Source organism: Chenopodium quinoa, unplaced genomic scaffold (assembly GCF_001683475.1).
Source record: "Chenopodium quinoa cultivar QQ74 unplaced genomic scaffold, ASM168347v1, whole genome shotgun sequence".
Lineage (NCBI taxonomy): Eukaryota > Viridiplantae > Streptophyta > Magnoliopsida > Caryophyllales > Amaranthaceae > Chenopodium > Chenopodium quinoa.
In genome coordinates, this window is record NW_018743518.1 from 803,518 (window position 1) to 823,096 (window position 19,579).

The window sequence follows — 19,579 nt, forward strand, 5'->3', positions numbered from 1 at the left end:
TTCACGATTCACCTATTGCCTTTTCTATTATAGTCTCGGGATTATATATTTTTAGAATAATTTATGAGCAGTAAATACTTGATGAGATGATTTTATCAAAATTTACTAGGAAATCGCATAAAACTATTGTGTTATGCTTAACAGTAAACAACCCATGATTTCAATGTGGGTAGAAAGTTTAGTGGAGTATATTTTACTATGTGAAATTTATATAAGATTTTAATATTAAAATTTTTAAGAATCATACTTACTAAATTAACTTGAGAACATGTGATGCTGGAGTTTGCCTAAGCATAATTCCAGAATAAACCGAATGTTTATGCCACAACCCACAAGTGGGTGCTAAATTACAATAATGATCGCGCTATTATTAATCTATCAAACCAATTGTTAAACTATCTTGTACAGTTATGCATAAGGTTTTTTCAGTGACACAACACAATGATAAACCCGACAAATAGTAGTGTATTTGAAATTAAAATGAACAAATAGTATTGCATAGATATTATTCTAAGCGGTTCGCATCTATTACAGTGGTAATATATCTAGATATTGAAGAGGAATAAGATTCCAAACCCAAAATCATGCCTTCATCATGAAAAAATCATCGAAACAAATCTTTTTAATACTATTAGGGTGGATAACGTTCGCGATGCGCGCGCCATAATTATTTATGTGCAGGAAATATTTTTGATTTGACCTTATGTTAGAAGCATTAATAAGGAAAAATGTGTAAGTAAATATTTTAAGGATATAAATATCCACACACTATTTATAAGAGTTATTTCAAACTTTTAAAATGATGCTGGTAAGAAAGAACGAGTATGTAATAAAATGAAATACTTTGTATATATCCTACCCCTTTAAGTTATCACATACGGAGTAATATTAAGAGGTGATATCCAAAAACTTAAGACCAAATTCGACTCTATCTACCATCTAGGCATCTACACCAACCAAAAAAAAATTCATTACTCCGTATATTATACTCAAATAAAGTACTCAGTTCATCTTAAAAAAAAAAACAAAAAAATCAGAAAGAACTTTTAGAAACAAAAGAAGTACTACCGTAATCAATCCGTAAAGACCGGAACACTTTAAACTAAAGAGCCCACACCGCACCCGCAATCAGCTTTGTCATCCACGTCGCAATTTCAGAAACCAAAACTCTCATTTTCTCTCTCCAAACCGCTTCCGTATAAGCTAGTGCTACTGCAACTTCTACCATTATTACTACCTCTTACAGAGCTAGGGTTCCTTCAAATTCTGCAATAATGGCGGTTCTTAATTTCTCAGCTTAATCTCTAATTTCGGAGGAGAGAGAAAATGACGGTTGAGTATACATGTTGTCAGACGCATTTCTTCGTCAATATTGGAATCATCGTTTTTCTGGTGATTTTTGCTGGATTAATGTCTGGTCTTACTTTAGGGCTCATGTCAATGAGTCTTGTTGATCTCGAAGTTCTTGCTAAGTCTGGTACTCCTAAGGATCGTAAACATGCTGGTATAATTTCCAATTCTACTCTGTTTATTACTGATTTTCTGTTAATTTTTTGATTAATTTTGATTTGAGTTGTATGTTTATGCAATGCTGTCATTTTGATTTCATGTGATTTTGAAGATTATGTTTGGTATGCTTGATTAAGTATGTTGATTATGTTTTTGGTTTGGTTTATTGAAATTGTGGATAATTTAGTTGAAGTTAGGTTATTCAATTTCATGTGATTATTAGTTAGAGTAACATGAACTGGTACAAATTACTAAAAAAGCTACAGTTATTTGAAATGACTACTGAAATGGCTTTGGTTTTTGATTTTGGTTGGTTTGGGTTGCAAAGCCAGTGTTCTTTTCGATATCGGACTGTTATATGTGCTTATGTATTGAGGAAGGGGGTGATGTCTGATGTGTGTGATGTAGGTTATTGTTCTTCATGAGGAGAAGTGTTCATATTAGAAAAAAATGACTAGTATTCTTGCTAATTTAGCGCCTTGATAAAGATAGTTGAACTTGTGGTAATCAGCCAGCTTCAAGATGGCTAGGTTGAACTAGAAATATCCTATGCTTCAGTCTTTTCATCGTGCAATAGTATCCTAATTTTACTTGAATTTTGTAGAAAGAGTTACTCTGAGAAGGTAGAGCACGTAAACTGCAACAAAAGGGAATAATGGGAAGTTTAACTTCAACTGAACTGTTTCAGTTATCTAGGATTCAATTGTAATTCGTAGTTGATTGGAATCATTGGATATATCTTATCTTCTTATTTAAGGGCTATGGTGCTACTGTATGTGTTTAGCATAAAGTAATTAGGAAATGGACCAACACGGAAAGGGTTAAAGAGTATTAAGACCATTCGGAAACGGAGGTAGTATGTTGCTAAAGAATATTTGAAGGATAGCTTGGTTTATGTCTCAGTTTATAGATCACCCAACTGTTGAGAAAAGGTAGTTTATAAATCACTTCTTTTTCTTGGTAATAGTATGTTGCTATTATTTTTCAGAAATATTGAAGCTTTTTAATTTTATATTTACTCTTTTTTTTTGGGTGTGTGTGTGTGTGTGTGTGTGTGTTTTTTGGGTGCAATCATTGTAAAGCTTGAAAATTATAGTATATTGCTTCTAATGAAAACTTCTGCCTCTTCTCATGATAGAGAAGATATTGCCTGTTGTTAAAAATCAGCATCTACTACTCTGTACTCTGCTTATCTGCAATGCTGCTTCTATGGAGGTATTTTCAAGCTCCTAATTTATGTCTAACACACTAACTTTGTAGAAAATACAAGCTAAAAAATCCAAACCCTGCTTTTGTAGGCACTTCCAATTTTTCTAGATAGTTTGGTTACAGCCTGGGGTGCCATCCTCATTTCAGTTACTTTGATACTTCTGTTTGGCGAGGTCAGTTTTTGAGACTTTGCTATGCTATCCAGAATATACGTTGCTGGTAATATTCACATTTACGTATAGATTCTAACTAACTTTATCTAAAACTGCATTGACATTGTCAGTTTGTCACATGGTAATCAATATAAAGTGGCCTATGATATTTTATTGACAGTGTAAAGAATGACATCAATGCTGTATAGGTATTGCATAATGATTTATATTTTAGATTATGAAAGCTCACCTTATAATTTGAATTGGAGAGAGTACTATAATATGATGACCTATGCTTTGGATTGGAGAGAGTACTATAATATTATAACTCGAGATACTGGTGTGAGTGAATTTTGTACTGCTGTTTATGTTAGGCTATACCCATTCTGCTTAGATGATCAAACCTTGCTTGAAAAGAAAGCTTTTTAGTCATTAGATTTCGATGAACTGTGATTTCCCTCTCCTTAGATAAATTTCTAGTTATCATAGATTACATGTACCACAACTACCTGATTGAAAGTAGAGCTGTTTCCTGACCAAGGGTATTATTGTTTGAGTAGTACTGTGTAATTGACGTTTTTGTACAAACAAGTATATTTCCTTTCATGTTAACGGTTTCTTATATTTTTCAATCTAATCGATGTTCCATTGCAAATGCAGATTATACCACAGTCAGTTTGTTCTCGACATGGTTTAGCGATTGGTGCAACAGTAGCGCCTTTCGTTCGTGTTCTTGTTTGGATTTGCTTTCCTGTTGCCTATCCTATAAGCAAGGTTTATGTTTCCTCTTATGTTTTTCTGTTTAACTTGCTTACTCTGGTGACGCTTTTGAAGTTTCTTATTATTTCCTGGCCATTTATGTCATTATGTTGATGGCTTGTTAATATTCTCGTCTGCAGCTGCTAGACTATCTTCTTGGGCATGGGCATGTGGCTCTTTTCCGAAGAGCTGAATTGAAGACACTTGTCGATTTCCATGGAAATGAGGTCTGTGTTTGATTATAAAATAATTTTTTCTTATGATATTTCTTTAGGATTTATTATGGTCGGAACCCATACCCTTTTTTCTCTCAGATAAACCAGAATTGTGAAATCCAATGAGAAGAGGCTAAAAGTGTCTAAAAACACTAAAGTTGGTTGTTTTCCTTATAGTGGAGGGGTTGAGGAAAGAAGTCATCCCTGATTCCCTGTAAAATAAGAGTTGTTTCAAATAAAAAAAGGATTGCTAATGCCCCCAAGTTAATGATCTTATCAACAGTATCAAGAATGGAGAAATGATGCAAAAATTATGATGTCACAAAGTCATCATTTCCATCAAAATCTGATGTCACAAATTCGATTCGATCCTACACCTTCAAAATACGCAGTTTTTGAAAAGGGATCAGCTTCCACCCTTTAACTATCCCTTTTTCCATCTTTTTCAAGTTATTAACTGTATTCAGTTAATCCTGAACCTAGCAAACCTTTTAGAACAACAAATTCATGCCAGATAGAGAACCTAGGGAAAAGAACTAGGAGGTAATTGGCTGATTCTTCTCCATGTTTGAAAAGACTACGGCTACTAGCAGTCTAGCACTACTGACTTTTCAATTTTCTTGTGGATCTCTTTGAGAATTTTCCCTTCCATGTGACTATGTGAGTATGTGACAAACAACGTACCCTGTTAAAACCAAAGAGGCTTGGGAGTACCATGGACCTCCAATTGGTTTGGAGTGGGGAATCAAGTTATCCTTCAAGCATTGAATCGGTATATCAAATTGTGCTTTGTTAATTCTGTCAGCATCATGAGAGAATGGACCTGTTCTTTGATTTGTGAATTTGAGCCTCCACCAGTATTTCCTTCTTATTGCCAAAGACTTGTAGAGGTCCAAGCCACTGCTATCCCAGTCTTTAAGCATGATTAATTCTGGAGAAATGATATTTTGATTGAAAATTTGAAATGTGGAATCCTACCTTTAACAAGACATCTTATAATTATAGAACCCAATCTTTCTCTAGCTACACTTCTTTTCAACTTCAGAGGTTAGCAACACCTGTGGCCCCTAATGAAGGTAAGAAAATTTCTTAGAAAGAACAAGTTGATGAACTCCTAAAGTGCTCATTCCAATCAATAGAAAACTGTTAGTGCAAGGAAGGATTTTAACCCCTTCCGGAAAGACCCACTGAAGTGAGCACTTTTGGGAGGAGGTTCAATGAGGTTACAATGGTCAAAGAAGTCGAAAGCTTAGACCTAGCCTGAGCGAGGTCTTCCACGGGATTTTGACCAGATAACCTTCATGTAAAAACCGTGGAGTGTCTTATAACTCCAAAGCTCCTACAGGATGTGACAACAGGTGTTGAGTTTTAAAAAAAAACAATATAGGATGTTTTGTATAAAGTGTCAGCCATCATAGCAAGGCCTATGTTGCTCTATTGCATCTCTAATGGTATTGCGACTATTGCCTTGATATATCGAACCTTCATGTAACCATGTATCCGATCTTTATTTGTTGGAACCAGGCTGGAAAAGGTGGCGAATTAACGCATGATGAAACTACTATTATTGCTGGAGCGCTAGAAATGTCGGAGAAGACTGCTGGTGATGCAATGACTCCTATATCTGAGACATTTGCTGTTGACATCAATGCCACATTGGATAGGTGCAATATGTTATCACCCTTTATAGTAATAATTAAACATATACGAAGTATATGTGTATTTGTTTCATCAGCCCTGCTCTGGAAAATAAAATTGCTAAATGTAAGTTCATATAATCTCCTTTGCAGGGTCACAATGAACGCAATTCTGGATAATGGCCATAGCCGAATTCCAGTATATTATGAGCAGCAAACAAATATTATTGGACTTGTTCTGGTATGTTAGTGTTGTTTTCTTCATTCAACTTTGCTGCTTCATACCATAAACACCGCATTAAATTTGATTTCACAGTAATCCCTACAGCTTTTTTCTGTTGCTTTTGAGAATTGAGATGAGCCATACTTGGCAGTATAAACTTATTAAATTTATTACTAATGAATTTTCTATAGATGAGATAACAGTGTAGAATAGAGAAACAGAGGGAAAGATCTCACCATAATAATTTAAATTTCACCTTATAGAAGAGAATGAAGTATGGAGATTGTAGTATGGAAGCAGAGGACAAAACTTCCTGAACATGAATATCTGCTAATCCTCCCATCATATTGCTTCTCAGCTATACACTTCTTTGTAAGAATGTAGCTGAAATGATGAAATGTGAACTTCCTTTTCCATCAAATGCACTAAATGGGTAGAAATGTGAACCTGCTTTCTCTTCATGCTCTAACACCAATATATCTCTCTAGCTAAGTGTAACAATAGAACCCAGGCTTATTTAGTTCTCATATTCGATCCAAAGTATCTCACTTCAAAGAAAGTGTGTGACTGAGCAATGGTGGATAATAAAATGGTCTGCTATCTTTATTCTGAATTTTTTGTGTGGGCAATCCTTGTAATTTTATTGTGTGTCAATATATACTGCAGTATGATTTCCTGTATCCTGAATCCTAGTAGTTCTATCATTCATGACTTCTAATAATGATTGCTTAACAATTTCAGGTGAAAAATCTGTTAACTATTGATCCAGAAGACGAAATACCTTTGAAGAGTGTAACAATTCGCAAAATTCCAAGGTATGGGTAGTGATTTTCATTCAAATGATGTTTGTTACTCAAAAGTTCAATGCGATTAAAATTATTCCCTCCAATTCTTTCATTAACTCACTAATTTTGCTCTCTTTCTTGTACGCAAAGGAAACTCTCTATTTTACCCTTATTCCATTGCATGGTTCACTACTTATTCTATATGGAGTAATCCAAATGTCTCTTCTCTTATCTACCAAATTAGTAATTAAAAATAAAAAAAAAAGGGACCTACTTTCCACCAAGTCTTTTTTGGCTCATGTTAAATAGAAAGATATAGGGATTATATGATTGTACTCCTGGTAGAGTTTATTCCCAAATATACATGTCGAATAATTGAATAAGTGCACTTTGCATTTTATCATGTAGATTTTCATATTTGTGTCTCTTATGTAGGGTACTTGAAACATTGCCTCTATATGACATACTGAATGAGTTTCAGAAAGGCCACAGCCACATGGCAGTAGTCATTCGGCATGTGAACAAACCAGAGGTTCCGCTTGTCAATGGTAATTCTGTGGGAGGTAATTCTTGGTCTTTAACCTGCTTCATTAATATTTAATAATGAGTCTCTTTTAATCATTAAACTAGATACAACCTTAAAAACTTTATTGAGGGATACTGAACTCCTGTTTGATAAAAAAACCAATCATTACAAAATTCAGTTTCTTTTATCCTAAAAGACTGGGTTCAACTTTAAAACCTCTTATTTAGCCAGGCAGTTTATTTTGTTAATTGCCTCTGAACCTTCCTCAGTGCTTCTAAAAGCTTAGCAAACCGTCTGTCGGTAGGAGGAGATGAACATGTAATAATTATTACTCCGTGATTATCTTTTGTCCTTTGTGTAGATTCAGTGAAAGAGGTGAAGGTGGTCATTGACGATGATGATGAGCAACAGGGGACTCTAGAGAAGGCAAAGAGTCTGAAACAGAAAAGAAACTTCTACAAGTGGAAGAGCTTCCCAAACAGTAACAAATCGAACGAGTGAGGGCTAAGAAATGGAATAGGGATATATATTCAGACATCTTAGAGATTGAGCAGCCTTTGCCAAAGCCTGATAAAGAAGAAGCGATCGGGATTATCACTTTGGAAGATGTCATTGAAGAGCTATTACAGGTAATTGAATTTAATGTTTGTCTACTCCCTAAATTTGTCATAAACTAGCTTGACTAACTTGACGAACCTATCGGAAATTGGTTTAATGGTGTATTTGCAGGAGGAGATTTATGACGAGACAGACCATCATTTTGATGATTCATGACACTTGGCTATACAAGTGAATATCTTAATTATAGATGATATAACCATTATCAGTCCAAAAGAGGAGGATTAAGTTTCAGACAAAACAACTTGTCAATCCGAAGCTAGGTTAGGTCTTAGGTGGTCTGAGGCTGGAATGTATGATATATGCCATTATCAATATCGGTACTTTGTTTTGTGAATGTGTTGTAAATGTAAGCTAACAGTTGCTGATGGTCACTTCGTTTGAGGTGAATGCATTAACCTACAAAAAATCTATTAGCGCGTGTAAGCTGTTTTTAGGACAAATAATAGATTAATGCTTGATTAGTTTCTCGAGGTCCCTTTTTGTGCAATTTCAACATCACTGAGGTCAATAATACCCTTGAGTTCTTGTGTGAATTAAAATTATGCGAGATTACTTGTTGAACAGGTTTGGAATAGGTAAATGATTTCTGATAATGAAACATTATCTGCTTATTTTGGCGTAGTCATATACACATATCACATGCTATTATTATATAGGAAGTGCTTTGTATATTTTTATATAAAGTGTTATAATACAGATGACTAGGTCAATAATTGTATTAGGTAATAAAGGTTGCTTTCAAGCCTTTAACACAAAGCTTGTTTAATTGGAATGGTAAGACGCAAGAAAGAGAATAATTGCATATGGGGTTAAAGACTCGAGGGATATATAGACCAGATTTTATCTAATTTATTGCCTTTCATAATTCTTATACCGAAAATAAAGGGATATTACATGCGTAGGTACGTGATTACCCTTTTTTCCCATTTTATGCTAGATTCAAGATGGTTGTGAATTCCTTACGTTCAAATAATTAGAATGATCTCATCCGATTAGAGGAGTCGAAATCTTATCCGACCTGAAAAATATCCGATTTAAAATTCGACTCTCATGGACATAATAATTTAGCATGACTTGAGTTTGAAATAGACCTGATCTGATTCGACCTAATCGAACTCGATTCGAACACTCGAATTGAAACCTCTATATCTGATTCTTTTGTGATATTATACCTTGAACAATGTAGCAAGTCACCATCAATTCGATACAAGAGCATCAACATTGTCAAGCGATTATAACCTTTGCATAAATTCATCTTTCAAGAATATAACAAGTCATTTTAGGACTAACTTTGATCACATCCGCATTGAAAATTATGGTCGCGACCTCCTACAGGTTCCTACCGCTAACTACTCAACAAACTTATTTATACATAATGATAAGAAATATTAGTAGTGCAAGTAGTCATACTAGAAATTTGTATGCGTAGAATTTATATTACTTAAGGAGGAACAAAAGGTATCCACACGTGGTGAGAAATTGGTTTACTAAACTAATACGTACCTTTGGTAGTCGTTGTAACGTGACTATCAAGTGCTTTGTTTTATCAATTATCACATTAAAGTTAATAAATATTTAATTAAGAACATGCCTAATAAAGAAAATATTGGAAAATGTCTAACAAATTAAGGAAAAAAAGAAAGAAAATTGGAGTGCATATATATATATAAGAGGCAGTGAGTATCTTGCGGTAGGAGCATGTAGGAGCAAGCAACGGAAAAGATGAGGAAGAGGAAATAATCAAGCAAATTCTACTCATAATTTACACTAGTTTGAGATCTTGAATATGATTTATACCAGAAATTATGTACTTTGTATAGAATAAGATGATTGAGAATTATTTAGTGGATCACGTTATGAACCTTTTGGCTTGTAAATTCTGTTATGCTATCATGGTATAGAGAATGTAAATATATGTGGTGATGATAATTTAAGGAGGCGGGTGCGTAAGTATAAAACAAATTATGTGTTTGAATGTTTGATGTGTACTTAATAAATCGGTTTGTACATAATATTTGTTATCGAGAGATATGTAAATTCGGGTGTAATGTAGACTTGAATCGGCATGAATATTGCTAATTTACTATATCTAATGAAAGTGAATTGGCAATAAGGATATTATATATAAAAAATCACTATATTTATTTTTCTTGGATATATATGTAATTATTAAGGTGACATGCATAATTTGGAATCTTCTATGTATTAAATTTGTTCTATAGATACGTAGTGTAATACCAGCTTGTCTTTCATGTAACCTCACATGTTAATTTTTACAATTAACATAGGAGTAAAACTTTCAATAAAGAAATAATTAAATTATTGGAATTTCCTGTGAACTAACTAACAACTGACAAAATTCTAAAATATGTAGTAAATTTATGAAAATACTTTTTAAAAAAAAAATAGCTGAGGTTCAAGTAAAAAGAAAATGTTAGACAAATTGGCTATTTTGAATTAGAAAACAAAATATAGAGACACTAAACATTATATAAAATCAAATGACTTTTCGTCTGCAATATTTGCATCGTAATTCGTGTACATAAATTAATTAAAACTGTACTTAAATTGCCTTTGATTGTTAATCAAGGATAATATCCTTGACATTTTAAGCTTTACTAACGCTTTGTGAATTGTAGAACAAGTATTGTAAGCCTTGAACAAGTACATGCAAGAATGAATTAGAATATCCACAAGGAACATTACTCACGCAAATAAGCCACTACTACATCTACTAAAATTGACTGAATAAATAATAGAGAATACTCGTATAGTTTTTTTTTTTTTTTTTTTTTTTTTTTTTTTTGTATCATTCTTAAACGTAAGTTCAAAAAAGAATTCGATAATATTTACAAAGCTCTGCTTAGGCCAATTTGACTTAATATTATACATCAATTACCATTAATTTCATCAAGTAATTTAGGCAAGACTTTGAGCGAATCTTTGTCTTTAATGCGATCTTCTCACTTAGGCCGGACCTTCCTTTTGATAATAACAATATGTTTTAGTAATAGAAACATTGTAAATTCACAAAAATCAATTTTGATTAGTTTCACCAGTCAAGTCAACCAAATGCAATCCAATTCAATAAAATTAGCTAAGGAACAGTTTTAATTTTACCACAATAAAGCTTACGAAGTGCCACGAAAGCTATGCCAATTGGCAATTGTTTCATAGTCATCATAGTAGTTGTTTCGGGTGAAAACAATGGGACCTTGTCGAAGGTCCGCTGAAATGGAGAAGACTGGATTCGGTCCAAGTTATGTTGGGCCGAAGGTTTCCTGCACAGTAAACACACGTAAACTAGCCTCGGGGGTGTTGCCGAGGAAGGCCCCTCCGATGCTAAAGTCAGTACAATGTGTAAGAAGAAGACACTATGCAAGAGAGTTTGTTGCTTGAGGCTTTTTGGAATATCTCAGAATATATGAATCTATGAATGAATCTCCATATGAATCTATCAATATGATGGCTTTTATACCTCATCATACATGGAGAGGTTGGGCCTTAGCCCAATTGGCTTGCTTTGTGGGCTGACCTTTGACTTTAGCACAATTGGAGAGTTGAACCTTGACCTTGGGCTTTTAATTGGATCATTTAGTGCTTAGGCCCAATTGGACTAAATTGGACCCAAACAGTAGTCATTAATGGAAAGAAATTTGTAAAATCATGACTCCGAATCAAATTGATCACATCACAATTCACAACAAATCAAAAATCATTTTCTACTGAAATTGTTTGTATAATATATGTCAATTATTATTAGTAAAATAAAACTCCATATCAAATCCACATTATGAATTTATGATTACGTAAATCGGTAAATCTCATTGTTTCTTCTAAAATTGCAATAAATGTTCAATCAAGATAGTAAGAAAAAGGGTAAAAATTGTTTACAGATGGAAATCATAATCAAAATTCATTATGTCTATCTACACAATTAATAACAAATCCCCTAGAAAAGGAAAATCCTTCATTATAATACAGTAGCTATTCAAACCATTTCAATAGCTTGACAACCTTAGCGGATTTGACTTCTTTAATTGATATATGCATTGTTTTCCTAAAAAAAAAAAAAGACAGTAGCTATTAAGTACCATCATATTGACTAATAATTTTTTTTTTTTTTTTTTATCATCGTACATATATTTCAATTTTAGAACTATTTAACCGTACGTGATACATCGACATTAAAATTATGGTTATATGGATTAGCTCCTGTAAGAAAATCTTTCTCAATAAAAATCATTGTGGTTATTATTTATTTATTTAGTTGACATCTACTAGAAAGTTTTAATTGTTCTTACATGTTATCACTATTCAAACTTGATTTACAAACCGTTAACGATGACCTATTCAATGTAAAAGAGTAGTTGCATCACCTTGCGGCATGTCATAAACTCATAATAGTGTTCAAATGTCAGCTAAACTTATTGTTGAAAATTGTACCAATTCAAATAGATTATTATTATAGGGAAACAACTTTTGCTACCTTATATAAACACCATCCAACCTAAAAACAAAGTATTTTGAAGATTTCACTAGTATTATTATGTTCTTTATCATCCACACTTTTTATACAACTTATATTTTAACAACTAACATTCTTAATCGCCGCCGCAACACTTTCAATTACTTTTGTTCGAGAATGATGACAAACTAATAGTCTTCACTGCTGTTATACAATTATAAGTACAATGACATCCTATGCACAACTTTCTTGATCTTACCAACTCATAATATATCCAATTAATTAAATTACTCATGAAATTAATTAATTAATTTTTAAAGAATTAATTTTAATTTTGTGAGATGTCGAAATCATTTGTAATAATATAAAACCCACAACTTCTATAAAAATCAAATCAACGAATTTGATAGAAACATTCACTCCACCTATTTACATGTAACATATATTATATCCCAATTATTATAATCAAATTTTTAATATAAGGTAGAAAAATTAATTATAAGCTTACAACTTTGCTTAAATCTCACAAGTCAAATGTATATCATGCTTGGATAATCTTCAAAGGACATTTTACAAAATTTATATTATTCTTTTCATTCAATCAATTTATTTTTTCTTCCATATTCCTCTACACTCTGTCACAACCAATAGCAATATAACTTATAAAAATCAATTAGCATTACAAAACAAAAATTAATGCTCATAATCTTCTTGCAAGAAAATAATGCAGATTTCTTGACTAAACCTTACAAATTTCAATCCCCCTTCTTTCTTCTTCATCATCCTGTTCTCTGAACACAAAAATGTCGAATTCGAATCGAAAATGTTTCTCCTTCATACCTTCATCATTTGTATCAATTTACATGATCACTGCTTTCTTTACAATCTCCTTTTTATCTCTGCTTTATCTAAAGTACCCTCAACAATATATTAATCATTTTGAATACCTTAGGATTGTTAACCTTAGTCCAACAACGAAAGAAGCAACAACTCCGTTGTCGGTCAACGATTTCACAACCCCTTCTGTTAGTTTACTGAAGGAGGAGATTGTTGTCAACCCAGAAGCAAATCCAGCAACTGCGCCGTTGTTGTCAGATTCCCAATTATTACCAGATTCTGTTAATGAAAATCCGGCTCCAAATTCGACATTTGGGCAGGAAGAGAAGGATGATCAGGTTCAACGACCAACTGTTGTTGAGATTCCGTCGTCTCCAAATCTGACTGCAGAAGTGCAGGATAAGAAAGATGAACAAATTTCAGTACCATCTCCTGCTGTCGAAATTCCGTCTCCAAATTTGACAGCAGAGGTAGTGCAGGAAGAGAAAAAAACCGAAAAGATTTCAGCAACTCCTGGTGTTGATTCACCTGTGAATGATGATGCTGTCAATTCATCAGTGTCACCAGAAGCATCAGTCGTCGAGGAAGCAAAAACAGAAAAAAATGATCAAACGCAGTCTACATCTCTACCTGTAGCTGTCATTCAGACAGAGAAAAAACAGGAAGAGGCAGAGGAAGATGAGGACGACGAATCAATTGTCGCGTCAATTGACCAATATGATCATCTTTCAAATCCTCCTTACAGTAATTCATCCGAAGAAAGGATGCAGTGGATCAAGTTAAGGCTTCCAGGTTCTAAAGTACTCGAGTCAACACCAAAGACGCGAAAATTTGAGGAGAAGTTACAGCAATATATCAGTGAAAAAAGATGCAGAGTAAATATCTTTATGACATGGATATCGTCCACCAAGTTTTTTGGTAAGCGCGAAATGTTTTCCTTAGAGAGTGTTCTTAAGGCACATCCTGGAGGTTGCGTCTTCATAGTCTCCAGGATAATGGCCTCAAAACCAGGCCGCGAAATGATTCAACCATTGGTAGAACGCGGTCACTTAATCCTGCCAATAGCCCCGGATTTTAACCTTCTGTTTAGTGGAACACCGGCTCATGATTGGCTTGAAAGGCTCAAGGATGGCAAGGTGGACCCAGGGAAGATCCCTATTACTCAAAATCTGTCAAATCTTTTAAGACTCGTAATCTTGTACAAGTATGGAGGGGTTTATCTTGACACCGATATGATAATACTTAAGGATGTTTCGGGCTTAAGGAACACGATTGGAGTACAAGAATTAGATGAGAAAAAGAAGGTGTGGATTTCAGTAAATAACGCGGTATTGATCTTTGATAAGGAACATCCTTTGTTGTATAGGTTCTTGGAAGAGTTCAACTCGACTTTTGACGGGAGTTTATGGGGCCATAATGGACCATACATGGCTACACGAGTTATAAAAAGCACAGTTGATGATTCGCGGTATCAATTCAATATGATGTCTCCTATGGCATTTTATCCTGTTGATTGGTACAAGATTTACAAGTTGTTTCGAAACTCCACTGGAAGAAGTGATTCAGAGTGGGTTACAAACACGTACAACAAGATTATTCGGGAGTCTTATGGTGTTCATCTTTGGAATAAAATGACTCAAAATTTGAAGATCGAAAAAGATGGTGCTATTGGGAAAATTATCTCAACTTATTGTATCATTTGTAACCAAGTTTATAGTTCATGAGACTTGATCGAGTTAAATGCTCGCAAATTTGACATTTTTCGATCTTACAGTCAAATTAGTTGTAATAATTCGATTTCTTACACATTTTTTTAGATTTTTTTTTCCTTGGATGTTTCAAGATTAATGATATACATTCACATCTTTATAATTATACAGAGGATATGATAATTTCAATTTTCTCTTCCAATTTTCGGTCTTGATTATTCGAAGCTTCATACTATCTCTAAACTGTTTAATTTAGTACTTGCTGTATTATATTTTTGTACATATTCTATCAGATAATACAAAATTTTCATGATTTATTCCAAGGAGAATCTATATTGTTAATAACTCTGTTATTTTTAAAACCTTAACCAAACTGATATAACGTCTTAATCTAATTTAATTTAATAATTTTCATATATAAGCGCCAACCTTATTCTTGGAATCTTCTTAATGTATTCTTCCAAAATTATATTTTGATGCATGTGACATGGTTCGGACAATTACAAGACCGTTGATTTAATTAATATTGATTTTCTTTAATATTGATGCACTTCTTAACTTCTTATATGAACATTAACCAGTGTCAGATTATTTATATATATTTAGCAAACAACAAAAGAAAAATTATTAGATAATTTTTACTTTTTTTTTAATTAATTACCATGATAATTAACAAATTTTGTAAAGATATAACTTTTCCTAATAACTGCACTATAGATATGATCTTTACCATAAACGTCTATTTCTTTCTATATCAACAGATAACGAAGATTTTTTATTAATTTGTAATGTCTAGCTTTTGTGTTTTTAGATGATCAAGCTAGTTTTAAAACATATCACAAGTGTCTATTGTGCCTAATTAAGTCGTGTCATGTTAATTAGTCTTTGCAAATTCCCTAAACTCCTACTCTATCACGGAATTTAGCCTACGGATAGATAGGACTCTTAAGTGCTGATCCGCGGCCCCATTACCATCCCTAGTCCAAGCGAAGTTGCTTAGCTTGATAAAGCTAAGACCTTACACAATTTCTTCTTATTGACCATAAATTCATTCTACTGCTAAAAGTTGTAAAGCATGTGTTGCACAGGATGTACTACAACAATTATTTATATATGCATCTTTCATAATCATAAAAGATTAAAAGTAACATATTAATTAATATCATATTATATATTTTCTTTCTCCTAATTTAATTATAAGTAGATTAGGGAGTATAAATATAATATAAAGTTTAACAGTATACATAATGCGTGTGTGCCATAACTGGAGCATCACATGGCCTGGTTATCATATCTGTATTTCTCAGCTTATGAGCTGCAGACGTTGTGCTCAATGTCATGCAACTTGCTGCTCAAGCATTATTTATTAATTAATTAGATGGCTAACTTCCGAATCTTGTAATTAAACAATTGTTTATTAGTGTTAACTTGTTTTTAATTACTAATTAGCAGCTTCAAGATCAAGTCAACTAACCATTTTGATTTGTTATTTGTTGGGATGATTACTGCACATTAATTTTTTGATTAAGAAAAAATTATTTGTTGTAACATAGCCATCAGACATTTAACATACAACGTAATATACATATTCGAAGATTATTGTTGGAATTCAATAATATGGAGTAATAATCATTTCTTAACAAAAGACAATCTGAATTATTATTACGTAGAAAAACCCAATACTTATACTCTGTACTAAAAGCTTATATTCTAGTTAAGGTCGAAACATCTTTACTTACAAAAGATCAAATAATTTTAAAGCATTTACTCCGTAATATTTTTCCTAATTTGGTGCTATTAATTTCGAAATTTATAACTGCGTAAATCAGTGCAAAAAATGTTACTCCATCTGTCCCTTATTTTTTGCCCTATTTGACTTTTCACGGTCTCCAAGACACGTCTTCAAACGTATATATCTTCATTTTTATACGCGTAGAAATTATAAAAATTTGATATTAATAAACTATACAATGAGATGATTCTAACAAGATCCACATGAATATATTATCACTTATAAGTTAATGAGAATTCATGGTCAAAATATTAAAAATTTGACCCATATTTTTGCAATGGGGCAAAAAATTAAGGGACAGAGGGAGTATATTTTCATTTGTTTTTTACCGTTTTAACTCCTAGCATTGAAAAGACAAAAAAACTTCGAAATGTTATTTTGTGTAAAGTACAGTCGTACAGACTTTAAATGCACTTGTCAAGGGATAGGCAAAAAAGTTCCGATGCCGGGAATCGAACCCGGGTCTCCTGGGTGAAAGCCAGATATCCTAACCGCTGGACGACATCGGATTTGTTGATAAACATTATCAAATAAAACAATTAGTACAAATATTTAGCTATAAACTGCATTTCTTTTCATTATTATATTATAAGCCCATTTGGATAATTTTTAATTAAAAAGTAGGTCTCAAAAAATGTAAAAGTATCTAGATTAGTCCATTGTGTCATAATTACCTCTATAGTATTCTTGCTTTTAAATTTATTAATCAAAAGTGTAGGGGAAATTAAATTAATTTAATTAAATTTTCAGTGATTGATCAACCAAATGTAGAAAGTATCATGGTTTGACTAGGAATTCGCGACAAATAAAAGTAGAAACATAATATATCTTTTAGGGACATAGGTAGTACCATTATTTTTGAAAGGAAATTTTTTGGATTTTTTTAAGCTATGTCTAGAGGAGTTGGGTTTTCCAAGTTGTGTCCATTCTTTTTTAAAATTCTAAGCTATACCCCTAAATTGCTAATCTTTAATCGGCTATACAACTCTCCTAATCCCTCCGTTAACTTAGGTTAACTTTCTGTTAACTTCAAAATAAATAAATTTTTTTAAAAAAAAACAAAAAAAACCCCAAAACACCCAAACACCTCTCTCTCCTCCCTCACAACTACCCACCACTGCACTTCCAGCCGCACCACCGCGCCTCGCTCCTCCCTCCTTGACCCACCACCGCGTCACCCTCCTCTCTCCTTCTCTCTCAACTCCTTAACCCTAATCTCCCCCTCTCTCTCCTCGTACCCCAACAACTACCACACCTAGCCACTTGATGCACCACCACCGCCATTCTTCGTGGCCAGATTTTCGAACATTTTCCTAAAATTTTTGGGCAAACGTCGAACAATTTCAACCAATTGAACCATATTCGTGCAGATTTTCATTGGAAAAATCAATTAAAACAAGTTTTGTGTATTTAATCTCAATCTAATTGAACCAAAATTGATGATTTAACAATTAAAATCAAATTGGGGGAAAAATTAGGGTTTTCTATTGTTTTGAACCAAATTCTTTAATTTCAAAACGAAAACAACAATTAACAACTTAATTTTGCAATTTGAATCCAATGAACAAAATCCCTAAACCAATTTGTCGAAATTTCAATTCGAATTAAATTCCTCCATTGCATTCGAACACTTTCTTTGGTGGTGCACTAGGTGGTGGTGGGGCTGCAATGGGTGGTGGTGGGGCTGCGATGGGTGGTGGTGGGGCTATGATGGGTGATGGTAGGGGTCACTGGTGGGGTTCGGCTCGCAGGTGGGGTTCCGCGGGTGGCCTGGGGTGTGTTGGTGGGTGGTAGGAGGTGGAGGGGTTGGGAAGAGAGAGGATTTTTGGTTGGTTTTTTTTTTTTAAAAAAAAAATAATTAAAGTTAACAGATTTTTTCACAGAAAGTTAACGGAGGGATTAGGGGAAGGGTATAGTTGATTAAAGATTAGCAGTTCAGGGGCATGGCTTAAAACTTTCAAAAAGCATGGGCACAACTTAGAAAACCCATCTCCTCAGGGGCATAGCTTAGAAAAACCCAAATTTTTTTTACTATTGCAAACACTAATACACTATACTCATAGTCTCGTAGACGTCATAGTATTCTTGTGACTTGTGAGCTCAATGAGTTTAATACACCATATCTAAAATTACATTAAGAAAATTACAATCAAATACATTTGCAAAACCTTGGTTCAACCACATATAATCTTTTTCTCATTAAAATAAAACTTTATTACTCTTTCCAAACCACCGCACGTAAAAAAATTCTTCAACTAAAGACTGAATCTTGATTCTTCAAGCACTTCCCTCACATCTTTACCATCATAATTTCTTTCTTCCTTTTCATAAAATACATTATGAACCTTCTTTAGAACACCCAAAACCCGAGAAAGTTCTTGGTCATTTTCTAAGAAAGCTTCAAACCAAGGACTTTTTCTCTTGAAAAACTTATATGGCTTAATTTTTATTAGATTTTTCTTATGTTCATTACTCCAAACCTCTTCTAAATCATCCACAATCAAAACCACCCGTTCGTCAGACAACAAAACATCAAGCCCCTTCCGTCTTTGCTTAGGACAACAACTTGTACAATCCTCCTTAGAAATCACATTTTCAAACTTAACCCTTTTTTGGCACACATTCGATCTAAGCATTTTAGCCACTTCTTTAGCGTATGATTCTTTTGCCAAAGTGTAGATGGATAACTCGAACATAGTGCTAGCTTGTACAAGGAAATCACGAGCACCCGGCCTTAACTTAACCAACCTCGTACCATCACAAATCTCGTACACATCTTCATAGGATGTTTTGATCTTTTCCCTATCCTCTAGGGTAAATCTTTTTGATAAGGTCTTTATCGAATGTATCAATGTGTTATCCAAGTCAAGTACTAAGTGTAGCTTCTTGCGGTTTAGTAACGTTTCAAAGTTACAACCTCGTAGGTGTTGAATCGCCTCCACGGTGAGAGAGAAATTGGGATCGATGTAACGAAACGGTATAGTAATGGGATTGTTGCAATCTTTCTTGAGCCGTTTGCAAAATGCACATGTGTTATTGATGAATGCAGCATGTTGGCATGGTTCGTTGTTATTATTATCATTAATAATAATATTATCAATAGATAATACCTCACACATTTTCTTTAACTCTCTCTA

At 33.4% G+C, this 19,579-nt stretch overlaps 2 protein-coding genes and 1 non-coding gene across 3 annotated transcripts; 1 reads left to right on the forward strand and 2 right to left on the reverse strand.

Moving 5' to 3' along the window:
* Positions 1-1,065: 1,065 nt before the first annotated feature.
* LOC110740019 (DUF21 domain-containing protein At2g14520-like) lies at positions 1,066-8,169 on the forward strand. The gene is given in 12 exon segments (XM_021920500.1): positions 1,066-1,504; positions 2,648-2,724; positions 2,808-2,891; positions 3,531-3,644; positions 3,770-3,856; positions 5,369-5,508; positions 5,635-5,722; positions 6,446-6,519; positions 6,925-7,052; positions 7,377-7,511; positions 7,514-7,644; positions 7,745-8,169. Coding segments are annotated over 12 exon segments (1,281 nt in total). The 5' UTR covers positions 1,066-1,326; the 3' UTR covers positions 7,790-8,169.
* An 8,710-nt stretch (positions 8,170-16,879) lies between these two features.
* Positions 16,880-16,951, reverse strand: TRNAE-UUC. The gene has a single exon. It is a non-coding gene; the product is annotated as a tRNA-Glu (tRNA).
* A 1,061-nt stretch (positions 16,952-18,012) lies between these two features.
* Positions 18,013-19,561, reverse strand: LOC110740141 (RNA polymerase II C-terminal domain phosphatase-like 4). Its single transcript, XM_021920636.1, has one exon. The coding sequence runs from the start codon at positions 19,559-19,561 to the stop codon at positions 18,698-18,700; it is 864 nt and encodes a 287-aa protein (XP_021776328.1). The 3' UTR covers positions 18,013-18,697.
* Positions 19,562-19,579: the final 18 nt, after the last annotated feature.